Consider the following 13,663-nt stretch of genomic DNA (forward strand, 5'->3'; position numbering starts at 1 on the left):
GTCTAGCAGACAGAACTGGAGCAGTAAGAGAATTTTTCATTGCTCCTACTGAAATATTGTTCTTAACTACTAAGGCATGTTTGTGTAAACATCAAGACAAGATGATGGCAGCCAGGCTTTCATCTTGAAAGACTTAGTGATGGATTTCATTTCTGTTCTGAATTCAATAGGTTTTCTAAATTGATATGTTACATCATGTCCAAATATACCAGAGTATTTTTGTCAAGGCTTAGGGTAGTGAAAGACAATTAAATTCCTAAGAGTAACTACTATTTGTAGGAGTACAAATCATCTTCCTTTTATTCTTAGGATGGCTTGAGCCTTTTCATCCTTTAGGCCTCAGTTTAAATATAACCGAGGGGACTTCCCACCCTAACCCACACGAGTGCCTCTGTCACTCTCTCTCAGTCCCGTTTGCTAGTCTTTCTTAGTACTTTTTTTTTAGCTGTGCCATGTGGCATGTGGGATCTTATTTCCCCAACCAGGAATAGAACCCGTGCCCCTTGCAGTGGAAGGGCAGAATCCTCACTACTGGACCACCAGGGAAGTCCCTGTTAGTATTTTACATACGTACATATTTGTTTACTTGTTTCTGGTCTCTCAACTCTGTCACAGCTGTATCCTAGGTGCCTAGCATAAAGCCTAGCATATAAAATGCATCCAAATTTGCTGAATGAACAAAACTCATGACCTTTTTGTGAAGAGCATTTATTTGAAACATAAATTTTAAAATATGAAATTTTCCTTTATTTTTTCCGATTTAGTTTATACCTAAACGGAGGGATTGATTTTTGAGCCTCATTAATGTTGGGTGACACTTTTAAACTTTTCCTTTGAGTTACATGGAAGTCTAAATTTACACCATAGTAGTAAACCCCACACCAACACATTACACACATTTGCCCATGTCCCTTACAAAATCTGAAAGCTATGGCTTTTTGCCTCACACTGATTGGAAGGCCGGTAGCTTGGGCCTAATTTACAAGCCACAAAATATTGCAAAAGAAAAGAGCAAGGGTGCCCTGTTTCAAAAGTTAATTCCGAAGATGCAAGTCAGATGAAATCGACCCACATTTCTGACAAGGGTTTATCCTAAGAGGTGAACTCTTCAACTGCGGCCTTTCCAGCCAACTTGGCCGGCTGCCCCTAAGTACAGGACACAGCCTTCGTTTCCCGATTTTGGGTCGCGCTTACTTTCCAATTGTTAAGAATGACTGTGTCTGAGCGCGAGACCGTGGACTCGGAGGTGCGCACTCGGGGCGTAGCCGAGCCATTCAAACCAGTGAATCCGCGTTCCCCTCGTCCTCGCAACTCTGCCTCATCTTGGCAGATGCCCCACGGGTTGACACGAACTCCCGGGTCCTGACCTCCCTCCTCCTATCTCCGGGGTACCCGGACAGCTCGGGGAGGCCACGTCTCCCCCGGAGGGGGTAAGAATGAAGTTGGAAAAACTGAACGCGGTCTACAGCTGAGCGCCGAAACGCAGCCGGAGGGACGCTCCAGTGCGCGGAGCCGGAGGAAAGCGACCTCGCGCGAAAGGGGCGGGCCGGCTCGGGAGCTCGCATTTCCTGTGACAGGCGCTGCCCTAGCCGCTCCCTCTCCCGCGGCGGCGGGACCATTTCCTGAATCGCTGAAACGGAGGGAGGGCTGGGGCGCGGCCCTACCACAACCGCAGAGAGCCGGGGGGTGGCGGGGAAGGAAAGGTGGAGGAACAGGAGGGCGATCAAGAGCAGGGAAGTTCTGCCGGGGCTGTGGTTCCAAAGTACCGCGCAGAAACTGGACTAGTACGGGCCAGAGTTCCCCGTCCAGGCTGGGCCGGCCGGCTGCCCGTCGGGCGCTGGAGCATCCCCCCTCCCCGCGTTCTCGACGTGGTTCGGCCCGAGAGGCCGGCGTCTTTCCCCCTGTTTGCCGTTCACCCGGAGCGCTCGGGACTTGCCGATAGTGGTGACGGCGGCAAGATGTCCGTGGCGTTCGCGGCCCCGAGGCAGCGCGGCAAGGGGGAGATAACTCCCGCTGCGATTCAGAAGGTGAAACAGCGCGGGGTCGGAGATGCCAGGCCCGGCCCGCGTTTGGGAGGGACCCGGGGGCCGGGCCCGGAGTCGGCCGGGCTGGGGGCGGAGGCGGGCCTGCTGGGAGGCGGGTGGGTGTGGGAACCCGAGCCGCGGGCTGCGCCCGAGTGGGTGGCGGAAGGGGGCGAACCGGTTCTCTCGCGGAGTCCTGCGTGCGTTTGGGCTCCTTCCTACAGGCACAAAAGCCCGAGCAACTGGCGCCCGATTTCTCTAGGGATGGGGCGGCGTTCGCGCGGCGGGGCGCGTGCACCCGGCGGTGGCGGCCGCGCGGGGAAGGGCTGTTTTCCGCGGCCCGCGCCCCCCGCGGCCCCGCGCGTCGCTCCGGAGTTACTTTGGCGTCATCCCGACCCGCGCGCCGAGGCGGCTCCGTGCCACCTAGGGTCGCTGGGGGGGGCCGAGGGGAAGCCGGCCGGAGTGTTACTCGCTCCCCGCGCAGAGCTGCAAACTTCGGCCGAGTTGGGGAGCTCTCACCAGAAGTTGGGGGACGCGGCAGGGAACCTTAGTCGAGGCTCAGGGGCGGGCGAGGGAGAACCCTCTGGATTCCGGGGTTCTCTCGGAGTCCCTCTTCTTTTCCGGATCCACCCCTTACTCCTTTACAGCTGCAGCGAATACTCGTTGAGCGCCTACTGCAGGCGCCGAGGCTGCAGTGGTGAGCATGGTCCCTGCCTTCACGGAGCTTACAGTCGAGTAGTGGAGACAGTCTGATTCTCGTGACCAATTGCAGAAGTAGTAACAGATACACAGGGAGCTGTGCTATCGTTGCTGTTACTTGCCAGTTGGGGACACAAAGTTTCTTTATTCTCTACCTATTGTTGCCTATGAGCAAGGCAGCGTTCTGAGTTTTAGTTAACCAGACTTTGAAAAGTTACTTGGAAAATTTTGCAGTTTACCTTAAATATTTCGGTTTTGTTTTATGCACCGGAACAAAGGTGAAAATTGAAGAGAAGTCTACTTCTAGTACCACTCAGGATACCATCGTATGCCCGGTAGATATGTTAATTGGCTTCTGTTGACTCTCAGGTTCTTTATAGTGTGGCATTTGACATTTGCCCAACTGTTGCTTTATTTTTATGAACAAACCGGCTTGGCAGTGCCTGAAAATGCAGTGCTTTTCGTGTAGCGTACTGGGCTAAGTCTGCGGCCTGGCAAACAGCTCCAAGTACACATAGGCAAAACGTGTTTCTGGAAGGCGTCGCTTTTTATTTTTGGACTGTAGAAAAGTTCTGAGTTTTTCTTTTTTTTTTTCCTGTAAAGAGTTTTTCTTACATACGTCTAAAGATATTTATCATGGGTGATTAATTCAGGAGATGCTGATCAGTTAAAGTTTTCATCCTCAGTTGAGGAGAGAAAAAGGATTCCAAATTAAGTGCCTCATTCTATAGTGTGAGGGATTGATGTTAGGTATGAGACAAATATTCTAATGGTGAAGTTTATTAGGTTGAAGAATCCGAGAAGATAGGTTGAGAAATCGTTAGATTGGAGATTGTATTAACACATTTTAAAGACAAATTTTTTGGTATCTGATGATTAAGAAGAAAACTGCATTTTTTAGAAGGGCATGTTAATATTTTTTTCCGGCGATATGAATCATATGCACAGTATTTTTTTCTGCATATGATTCATATGCAGAAAAGTCATACTGTTCAGTGGGTTTTCGTGTTTAGTTAAAAGAATTACATTAACTAAATTAGTGAGAAAGAGTGGTTATGGTATTATACTTCATGCTTTTGTTGAATCCTGGAAGGGTGGGGCAGTTTTAGGAGCAACATCTACTCCTGTTGCTTGATAAATCTGAGACCCTGAAATCTTAAGTGGTTTGCACAGGATAGCAAAGCTGGCACTAAAACTAACTGGCCTTTTAATTGCTACATAGTGCTTTTTCCTCAGTGCCACTTTGCTTAGATGAATTATTTAACCCTTAAAGCTAGTTTTGCTTTGAATTGTTATAAGGTGATAGTATGATAAGTTGATATGCTTCTTATTTTTAATCTTTTGGGACAATTAATTTATAAGGTAGGCTCATAGAGTCTGCGATAAATATTACAGTATTTACCTAGAAATTATTGTAATTGATTGTTGCATATTTGGAGAATCACAAAACCATGCTGTATAAAACTTGGAAACTAGCCAGCTATCTCCTTAAGCCTCCTGAGCTGAAGTTTTCATGAGCTTATTCTGGATAAAGACAGATTTTTTTTTTCACTAAGACAAAGCATTACAATGATGCAAAGCCAACTTGGACTCTTAACTTTTAGTCTTTTTGTTTGTTTTTTTGGGCTGTACCCCACGGCTTGGGGGCTCTTAGATCCCCTGCCAGGGATTGAACTGGTGCTCTCTGCAGTGGAAGCTCAAGAGTCCTAACCACTGGACCATCAGGGAATTCCCTCTTAACTTTTAGTCTTAGTAGGCTAAAACTGCTATTTCAGATAGTAGAGGTAATTAGATGTTTGAACAGAAAAGAAACTCCAAATGTTCTGTGCTGAGCTTCAGGTAATAATTCAGAGGGAGAATAATTGAAATAGAAATATTAGGGAATTCCCTGGTGGTCCAATGGTTAAGACTCCACGCTTCCACTGCAGGGGGAGCAGGTTCGATCCCTGGTCAGGGAATAAGATCCTGCAAGCCAGGTGGCACTGCCAAAAAAACAATTAAAAAATGTTGATTAAACATGATAACATTCCAAAGGTATAAAATAAGATCTTTTGTGCTGAGCTATATAGTATGTATAAAAAAAGACCTGTGTGGATTCAGTTCCTGTAGAGATAAATGTTTCTAGAAATCTGAATTTTTTATTAATTTTACTTGTTGCACTAGATTTACAATAAACTTTTTCTCATTTATTTCAGATGTTGGATGAAAATAACCATCTTATTCAGTGTATAATGGACTATCAGAATAAAGGAAAGACCTCAGAGTGTTCTCAGTAAGATTGATATGAATTTTTTTTGTATTTCTTTTTCTGTGTTGGTTAATTTTTTACTTTTCTTTTTAAGAACAGCTTTATTGAGATATAATTCACATACCATATAATTCACCTATTTTAAAGTGTACAATTCAGTGGTTTTTAGTATATTCATAGAGTTGTACTATTACTTTAATCAATTTTAGAACATTTTCATCATTCCCAAAAGAAACCATCTCCCATTAGCAGTCACTCCCCATTCTCACCTCCCAGTCCCACACCCCCTGTTAACCACTAATTTGTTTTCTGTTTGTGTAGATTTGCTTATTGTGGACACTTCATATTAATGGATTCATTCAATACATGGTTTTTTTTGACCGACTTCTTTCCCTTAGCATAGTGTTTTCAAGATTCATCCATGTTGAAGCTTGTATCAGTATTTCCTTCCTTTGTATTGCTGAATAATCTTCCATGGCTATACCACATTTTATTTATTCATCAGTGATGTTGTTTGGGTTGGTTCCAGTTCTTGACTGTGATGAGTAATGCTGCTGTGAACATTTGTGTACAATTTTTTGTGTGACTTTTTTTGATTTTTTTATTAAAAAAATTTGTTCTTTGGGATGGAGTGGATATCAGTGTTTTTCTAATACTTCTTATCCTGCATTATAAAATAATGACTTCAAATTTGCGTAGTCTGATTTGTGGAAAAGTTAGATTTTCACATTTATAAGGTATTTAGTTACATCCATGTACAGTTGACTCTTGAACAACATGGGTTTAAACTACACAGGTGCACTTCCATGTGGTTTTTTTCATTAAACATGTACTGCAGTGTTACATGATCTGCGGTTGGTTGAATATGTGGATGCGGAACCATGGATACTGGGGGCAGACTGTAGAGTTATACTCAGATTTTCAGCTGTGCCGGGCTCAGTCCCTCCTACCACTGTGTTCAAAGGTCAGCTGTATGTGGCTGAGAATGCAAAGTTTATATGTCTAGTACAGAATTGATTACCACTCATAAGAACCGAACTTCTTACTTTGAGGTGATGATGTGTCTGAAGTAAACGGTATCCCCTAATAGAATCTGGTATAGTGGAGCAAATTGAATATTTTATCAAAAGTCTCTAGAACAACACTGTCAGTAGGAATATATTGGGAGCCACATAAGTAATTCTACATTTGCTAGTAGGCACATTAAACCAGTAAAAAGAAACATGAAATTAATCTTTATAATATATTTTATTTAACTATTTCTAAAATAATATCTCTTCAATATGTAATCAGTATAAAAATACTAATGAGTTATTTTCGTTCTTTTGTTTCATAATAAGTCTTTGAAATCCATTGTGCATCTTACCCTACTAACATGTCATTTTGTACTAGCCACAAGTTCAGTGTGTCTAGTGGCTACCGTATTGGACAACTCAGCTCTGAATATTTTACTCTCACCATTGTTTTGGGACACATCTATCTTTCCTAGAGATCTCATTGGTCTGCTCTCAGGAAGATTTTTTCAGCAACCCTGGCTCTTTCTCTGCGTGGCTTTCGTGCTGTGTTGGTTATCTGCTATCATCCGATTAACTCTTTACCAAGTTTTGAGTCCCTCTCCATGACTTTTTATCTTTCCCCTTTGTTTAAAAAGTCACTTTTTTACTTCTCACTCTTATGTCTCTCTTCTCTCCACAGAGGTAATTACTTACAGTGGTTTAGTACCTATCTTTCAAAACATTTTTCTGTGCATTTACAAATATGTGCTCACATTTATATAAACACATTTAGACAGATATTTTAGTTTTCATAGATTAGGGTTTTCTAAGTGGAATGGCTGGGTCAAAGACCATTCTAAATCTCCAAATTACCCTGCAAAGAGATTGTATTGGTTTGCTTTACTCCCACTAGGTTTCAGAGTCCTGGTTTTCAACCACATCTGCCAGCCGCGGATACTGGCCATCTTTTAAAATTGTTTTACACATCTGGTTGGTGAAAGTGGTATCTCTTTCTAAAACTTTTATTTTAAAATAATTTCACTCATAAAAAAGTTTCAAAGATAGTAGAAGAAATTCCTGTATGCCCCTCACTGAAATGCCTCAAATGTTAACATATTAGTCCACTGTGTCATTCACTTCTTCCCCATGTCGTTTTTCTGAAATATTTGAGAAAAAAGTTGCAGGCATGCTTGTCTCTTACCTTTATAACATCCATGTGTATTTCATGAAAACAAGCACAAATTCTTAGAGTCTAATTGTTAAAATCAAGAATTCAGGGACTTCCCTGGTGCTCCAGTGATTAAATACTGTTATCAGATTTTCAGACCTTTCAAAAATTTTGCCAATTGTCCCGTTAGTGTATTTTTTCAGTTCCATGATCCAGTGCAGGATCAGATGTTATATTTAGGTCTGTGTCTTCAGAGTACTTTAATCTGGAACTGTCCCTCAGTTTTTCTGTTATCTTTCGTGATGTTGACATTGTTGAAGAGTACAGACCAATTGTTGTGTTATATGTTCCTCATTTTGGGTTGACTGGTGTTTCTCCTTGATTAGACTCATGTTATACACTTTTGGCAGGAGTGCCACAGACACGATGTTGCGTCTTTCGCAGTGCATCCTCAGTAGCCGTGTGATAGCAGTTTGTCCCAGTATACTCATGGTAACTTTGGCTACTTTGTTAATTTAAGGTGGTGCCTGCCAGGATCTCTACTGTAAAATTACTATTTCTTCCTTTGTTATTTCTGTGTATGTGTTGGGGAGATACCTTGAGACATACATAACCCTGTTTCTTAGCCTATTTCCACACATTCGTTTTAACGTCCACCAGTGATTCTTGACTAAAACAGTTATTACTGTGGCAGTTGCCAAAAGGTGACTGAACCCTTCCTTCTACAGTTTCTACGTTTCCTTCTACAGTTATTTGGAATCCTACTGTAAGGAACAAATTTCCCAGCCCCTGTCCCATTCACTCATTCATTGATTTATATCCGAATGAACTTATGGATTCTTACTGTATTCTCTGGGTTTTACTTTGTTAGTCTATTATTTATTTATTTTCTTTTTCAGCTTGTCCCAGATGTTGGCCACTGGGAGCCCCTCATGCTGGCTTCTTGACTTGTCTCTATTATTTTTTGAGCATTTAAAAAATTTCTTGTATGACAGAATGTTCCAGGATCCTCTTGTACTTTTTTCTGCCCCAGTCTGGAATCATTTCTCCAAGCCCTAGTTCCTTTTTTGGAGAATAATATTTAGAAATTAAGATCTGGATGCTAGGATATCTTAATTTCTAATCACTTGTGAATTTTGCATTTTATGTGACCATTGCCACTTCTTTTATTTATATTTTCTTTGGTGAATCTTATCTGTTTATATGTGAAAATTTCTTTTAAGAAATTACAACTGTGGATAATCATCGGTGGTTAGGAGATCACTACCTCAAGTCAGCCTTGGAATGATAACAACTGAGAGGCACTGATTAGAATAATTATTTTCACTTACGGCTTTTTTCTTCTTTTTACTACCTTTATCCAGCTCCTCCTCTCCCCCGCCCCCCCCCACCTCTGGTAACCACAAATCTGATCTCTTTTTCTGTGAGTTTGTCTCTCTGTTTTTGTTATTCTGTTATTCTTTTTCGGGGGCTGCACTGTGCAGCATGTGGGATCTTAGTTTCCTGACCACGGATTGAACCCACGCTCCCTGCGGTGGAAACGCTGAGTCTTAACTGCAGGACGGCCAGGGAAGTTCCTGTCTGTTTGATTTTGAAGTATAACTGAGCTACATCACTGTGCTAGTTCCTGGTGCACAACAGTGATTTGACATTTCTATATGTTACAAAATGATCACCACACCTGTGGCGTTTTAAAATGCCGGGTAAAGCCACGGGCATAGGACTGGTTCAATTTCCTATAGGCCCTAGCAGTACATGACAGGGATAAGACATGTTCAGATGTAGAACCCACTTTTCCAACTTGTCGGCAAAAGGTTATACTGTCTTATTCTTTATAGTCTTAGCTTTTTTGTGTAGGTGATCATTTTCCCTTTCTCTGCCTATTTGGCATAGACCTCATTTGCTCACATACATGTATAAATGGGGCTTAAATTGATTTAGGTAGAATCTTAAATTCTGCCCTTTCTGTTGTATTTAATTTCATTCTTAGAGTTCTTCATATACTCTTTCTTTCTCAAGTTGTCAGAATTGGTTTGTGAGTGAAGAAAAAAAAATTTCTCCTCTCAACATTAATAAATGTTCTTGTTTCTCATAGGAGAAGTGAAGGGAAAATAAAGAGAAACATCAGTGACAGCCATCTGGGAATTGATAGTTCAATTTTAATTAAACAGTTCCTTAAGATGTGATAACTGCCTGAAGCAGTGTTTTTTAAAATTGAAAATAACTTTATTTTTATGAAAGCAGTATAGGCATTGTAGAAAATTAGAAAACACAGATATTTAAAATTTAGAGAACGAACACCATATTCTCACCACCCAAAGATTTTTCACTGGTAGCATCTTTGGATATATTACTCTACCCTTATCTACACACACACACACACACACACACACACACACACACGCACACACTCACACGCACACATACTCACACTCACACTCTTATAAGTCAGTGAATCACTTGTAGAGCTCATATGCCCAGATCCTCTTCCCTTTAAATTCTGACAACTTATATGTAAGAATATATTATTGCTCTCTTGTGGTGTTTGGTTTGAGCATTTTCTAAGTCATCCCATGTATTTGCTTAAATCAGCCCTTATTTTTTGTATTTCAGGGTGAGTGCATCTATTTCAGAGTGTATTGTAAACAGTTCTCAAGTGAAAAATTTTTGTTCATCGTAGTGTAAATGAATTTAGTTTAAAATCTCTAGTTAGGAAGTTAACTTTTCTATAAATTATATTTCTGGTGACCTAAAAATATACTGTTCATAGCTTCTAGGTAAAAGTTTCTTTTACAAAATGAAATCTGACTCTTTTGGATTCATTTTGTAATTATATCAATAAATTTAATGGTGGTTATTTTACTTTATTCAAGGTAATTCATGTAGTGGCTCTTAGTGGAATCTTTGGGAAGTAAACTGCCTCTCATTTAATAGGTTAATAATTAAGGGTATCTGGAAGTATCTGCCAGTATTTATGAGGAAGTTACCATCATCAAATATAAAATATTGAATATATTTTATGTCTTCCCTTTGCTTACATACTCTGCTTTCTTTTATTTAACGTATACTATTGTAGAAATAATAAGCGTATAAAAACTGCTTCAGTGACAAATTAATAGTATTTATAGAATTTAAAAGAAGTTTCTCAGGAAAATGTTTCTTTAATATTTGTAGAAGAATCTTAGAATAAGCTTATTTGATGAGTGCTGTAAAAAGAATGCAGTTTTTACAAAAAGGAAACCTACTGAAGTTACAAAAGACCCATTAAAAATGATCATTTTTACTTACCCCCTTACATAGGTAAAAAGATTTGGGGCTATTGGGACAGTTGTAGAAATTTGACTGGGTTCTGTGGATTCGATGGTAATATTGTATCAGTATTCATTTCCTTGTTATGATGGTTGTATTGTAGTTATATAGGGGAATGTCCTTGTTTTTGGGAAATTGACATTGAAGTGTTAGGAGTAATGGGGTATTATGCCAGTAACTGACTCTCGATGGTTTTGGAAAAATGTGTCGTTGCATGCACGTGTATGTTGGTGTAGCTGTTTACAGACAGTATAAGACAGATGTAAGATGCTGACAATTGGGGAGCATGGGAGAAAAATATTTGGGAGTTCTTATTACTATTCTTGAAACTGTAATTTTGAGATTATTTCAAGATTAAAAATTAAGATTTGATAGTTGGAGAAATGTCTTTAAAGTATTTCATAAAAGTTGCTATATTTATAGATATTTAGAACCACAAGGACTTTAGAGATCTACCCTCACTGCCATTATTTTATTTTATTTTGTTATTATTTTTTAAAATAAATTTATTTATTTTTGACTGTGTTGGGTCTTCGTTGCTGTGCGCAGGCTTTCTCTAGTTGCAGCGAGCGGGGGCTACTCTGTTGCAGTGCACGTGCTTCCCATTGCGGTGGCTTCTCTTGTTGTGGAGCATGGGCTCTAGGCATGCAGGCTTCAGTAGTTGCAGCACGCAGACTCAGTAGTTGTGGCTCACGGGCTCTAGAGTGCAGCCTCAGTAGTTGTGGCGTAGGGGCTTAGTTGCTCCATGGCATGTGGGATCTTCCTGGACCAGGGCTCGAACCCGTGTTCCCTACATTGGCAGCGATTCTTAACCACTGTGCCACCAGGGAAGTCCCTGCCATTATTTTATAAATGAGGCCTCTAGCATGTGGCAGATTAAACAGTATTTTAACACTGGCTTACCGAGGACCAATAAGCATGACTAGAATTTTTCTTAAAGGGTCACGAGTAAGCCATAGTCTCTGAGTAAAGTTGGTATTTTTATTTTTGATAGGGCAGTCAGCAAATCTCATATCTGAGTACATGTGATAGAGCCATACTAATATTCAGAAGCAAAGAAAAACCTGAAAGAGCAGCCTTTGAAATGGGTTACATGTTCTAATTAAAAATGGCTGGTTGGTTTTTTAAAAATGGCAAGATTGTAGAATCCTGTATCTTAAATTCCATTCAAGATGTCTATGGAATAATGAAGTAATTCCAGCTAGTGATGCCTGTTAGTGCTGTTTGAAGAATTTCAGTGACATAATTAACCATTATGAATAATTCAGTGCAAAATAATAATTCTTGGTCCTTGTTTGTTTAAGGATCCCTATAACAATATATCATGTTTGATTGAGCAACATAGTGTATATGTGAGGAGGAGCATTAAAAACTTAGACTTGTTTTTAAACAACAACAAAAAACGAAAGAGAAACAAGGAAACCTTGGGAAGTGTTGGATATATCTGTTACATCCATGGTGGTGATGTTTTCACTGGTGTTCGTGTATGTCCAAACTCATCAAATTGTACACATTAAAAACGTGAAGTTCTTTATGTATATCAGTTATATCTCAATAAATTTATAAAAAAACAAACAAGCAAACTACAAACGTATGATCTTGTTGGTGAAGAAACTTTAAGTTCAGTGAGAAACAAGTTTTTTTCTCCCTAATAAGGAAACAGTAGTGAAACCAGTTTTTCCAGCAGGATAAAAATAATGCAGCAAAGAATTTACTAGGATTCCTCTTAACGGTGTCTGTTTTAGAAAATTACTTCATTTGGGATCCATATTAGAAGACTTTATTTAGCTGAATAAAGTTCTTTTGACTTATTTTCATTATTTTATTTGTATAGTGTTTATTAGTAAATGAAATTCTAAAAGCTTAATTTGATGCACATTTTACGTTTGTATTATTTTGTGGGTTTACCAGCACTAGTAATTGGATCACTACTAATTTCAATCTGGTTTCATCTGAGTTAATTTTTAAATTATGAAGAGTGGCTTAGCAAAACTAATTCATAGGTAAGTAAGATCACAATAAACATGTTTAACCACGTGACTCCAATAATGAGAATTTGCTTTATTTTTTAAAGTTAATTTGCAGTGGTGTTGGTGTTGGTGTCCTATTATTTCCTCCATCTGGGTGCTTTAGCATATAACTTTTTTCTTTTTTTTTTGTAATTGGAGATGCCTCTTTATTGTCCTCTCTATACGTCCTGATAGATGGGCAGCATAACCACAGCAGGCATAAATTGGTAACTGCTGCAGGAATGAGAAGGGAAAAAATGTGTGGTTTCCACCTCCTTTCTGACATTTTAGCAGAGCGTGTTGACTGTACTTGGCTTTGAGGTTTTTGGCAACACGAAAATGGCAGAGGGAAGGGAATAAGCATATCAGTTTTGTTGATTCCTTCATTCTAGATCTCTTTGCATATGTTACATGTGTGAAGCCAGTACCTGTCTCAGTTATTGCATTTCCTACGCTGTACAATCTTGTACAAGTTATTAACCTTTCTAAACCTCAATTTCTTCATCTGTGAAATGGAGAGAATAAGAATCTTCACCTCATAGTGTTGGTTTGAGGATTAAATCGGATGTTTAAGTATGTAAAACAACTGTAGCAATATCTAGCACATGGTAAGAGCTCCGTGTTTATTATTGTCTTTGAACGTACTTATTTGGAATTATTTTGCAGAGGAACTAGGAAAAATTGAAGTGCTGTTGATGTTCAGGTAACAGAAATCGCTCATTAAACTTGAGAAATAAAATGCTGTTTGTATAATATGTAAGCAGATAGGAAGAAAATTATTTTTTAATATTGATATTTGTTTTGTTTTAATAGGTATCAACAGATGCTGCATACAAACTTGGTCTACCTTGCTACAATAGCAGATTCTAATCAAAACATGCAGTCTCTTTTACCAGCAGTAAGTAACTTTAAAATAGTGTGAAGTAGATAATTTTTATAGAGTTCTTTACAGAATAACACATTTTTGTTTGGTGATTCTGAGTTTTGTTTAGTAAATCCTGCCCTCTTCTGAGAACATGAAGATATTCTCCTATATGATCTACAAGCTTTATTATTTTGCCTTCATATTTAATTTGAATTAATTCACCTAGAATTGATTCGCTGACTGAGGAAGTTATATCCATCCATCTATTCACTAACCCACCTATTTATTTATTTATTTAAATGTGTAATTGCACAAATTATTTAGGAACAAATCTGTAATATTTTAAAGC

At 39.5% G+C, this 13,663-nt stretch overlaps 1 protein-coding gene across 7 annotated transcripts in view; it reads left to right on the plus strand.

Annotated features, from left to right (window-relative positions):
• The first annotated feature begins 1,671 nt into the window (after nt 1-1,671).
• The window catches only part of SS18 (SS18 subunit of BAF chromatin remodeling complex), a 75,658-nt gene continuing 63,666 nt past the window's right edge, over nt 1,672-13,663 (plus strand). For 2 of the 7 annotated variants that reach the window (XM_059039397.2, XM_067015866.1), the window contains exons 1-3: nt 1,897-2,027; nt 4,916-4,992; nt 13,263-13,347. In XM_059039397.2, the coding sequence (XP_058895380.1) occupies nt 1,959-2,027; nt 4,916-4,992; nt 13,263-13,347 (231 nt within the window). In that variant the 5' untranslated portion in view covers nt 1,897-1,958. Of the gene's footprint in view, nt 2,028-4,915; nt 4,993-13,262; nt 13,348-13,663 lie in introns of all 7 variants that reach the window. The other 5 variants (XM_059039402.2, XM_059039400.2, XM_059039398.2 and 2 more) reach the window with 5 other exon arrangements.

The sequence above is a fragment of the Kogia breviceps genome, chromosome 15, assembly GCF_026419965.1.
Source record: "Kogia breviceps isolate mKogBre1 chromosome 15, mKogBre1 haplotype 1, whole genome shotgun sequence".
NCBI lineage: Eukaryota > Metazoa > Chordata > Mammalia > Artiodactyla > Physeteridae > Kogia > Kogia breviceps.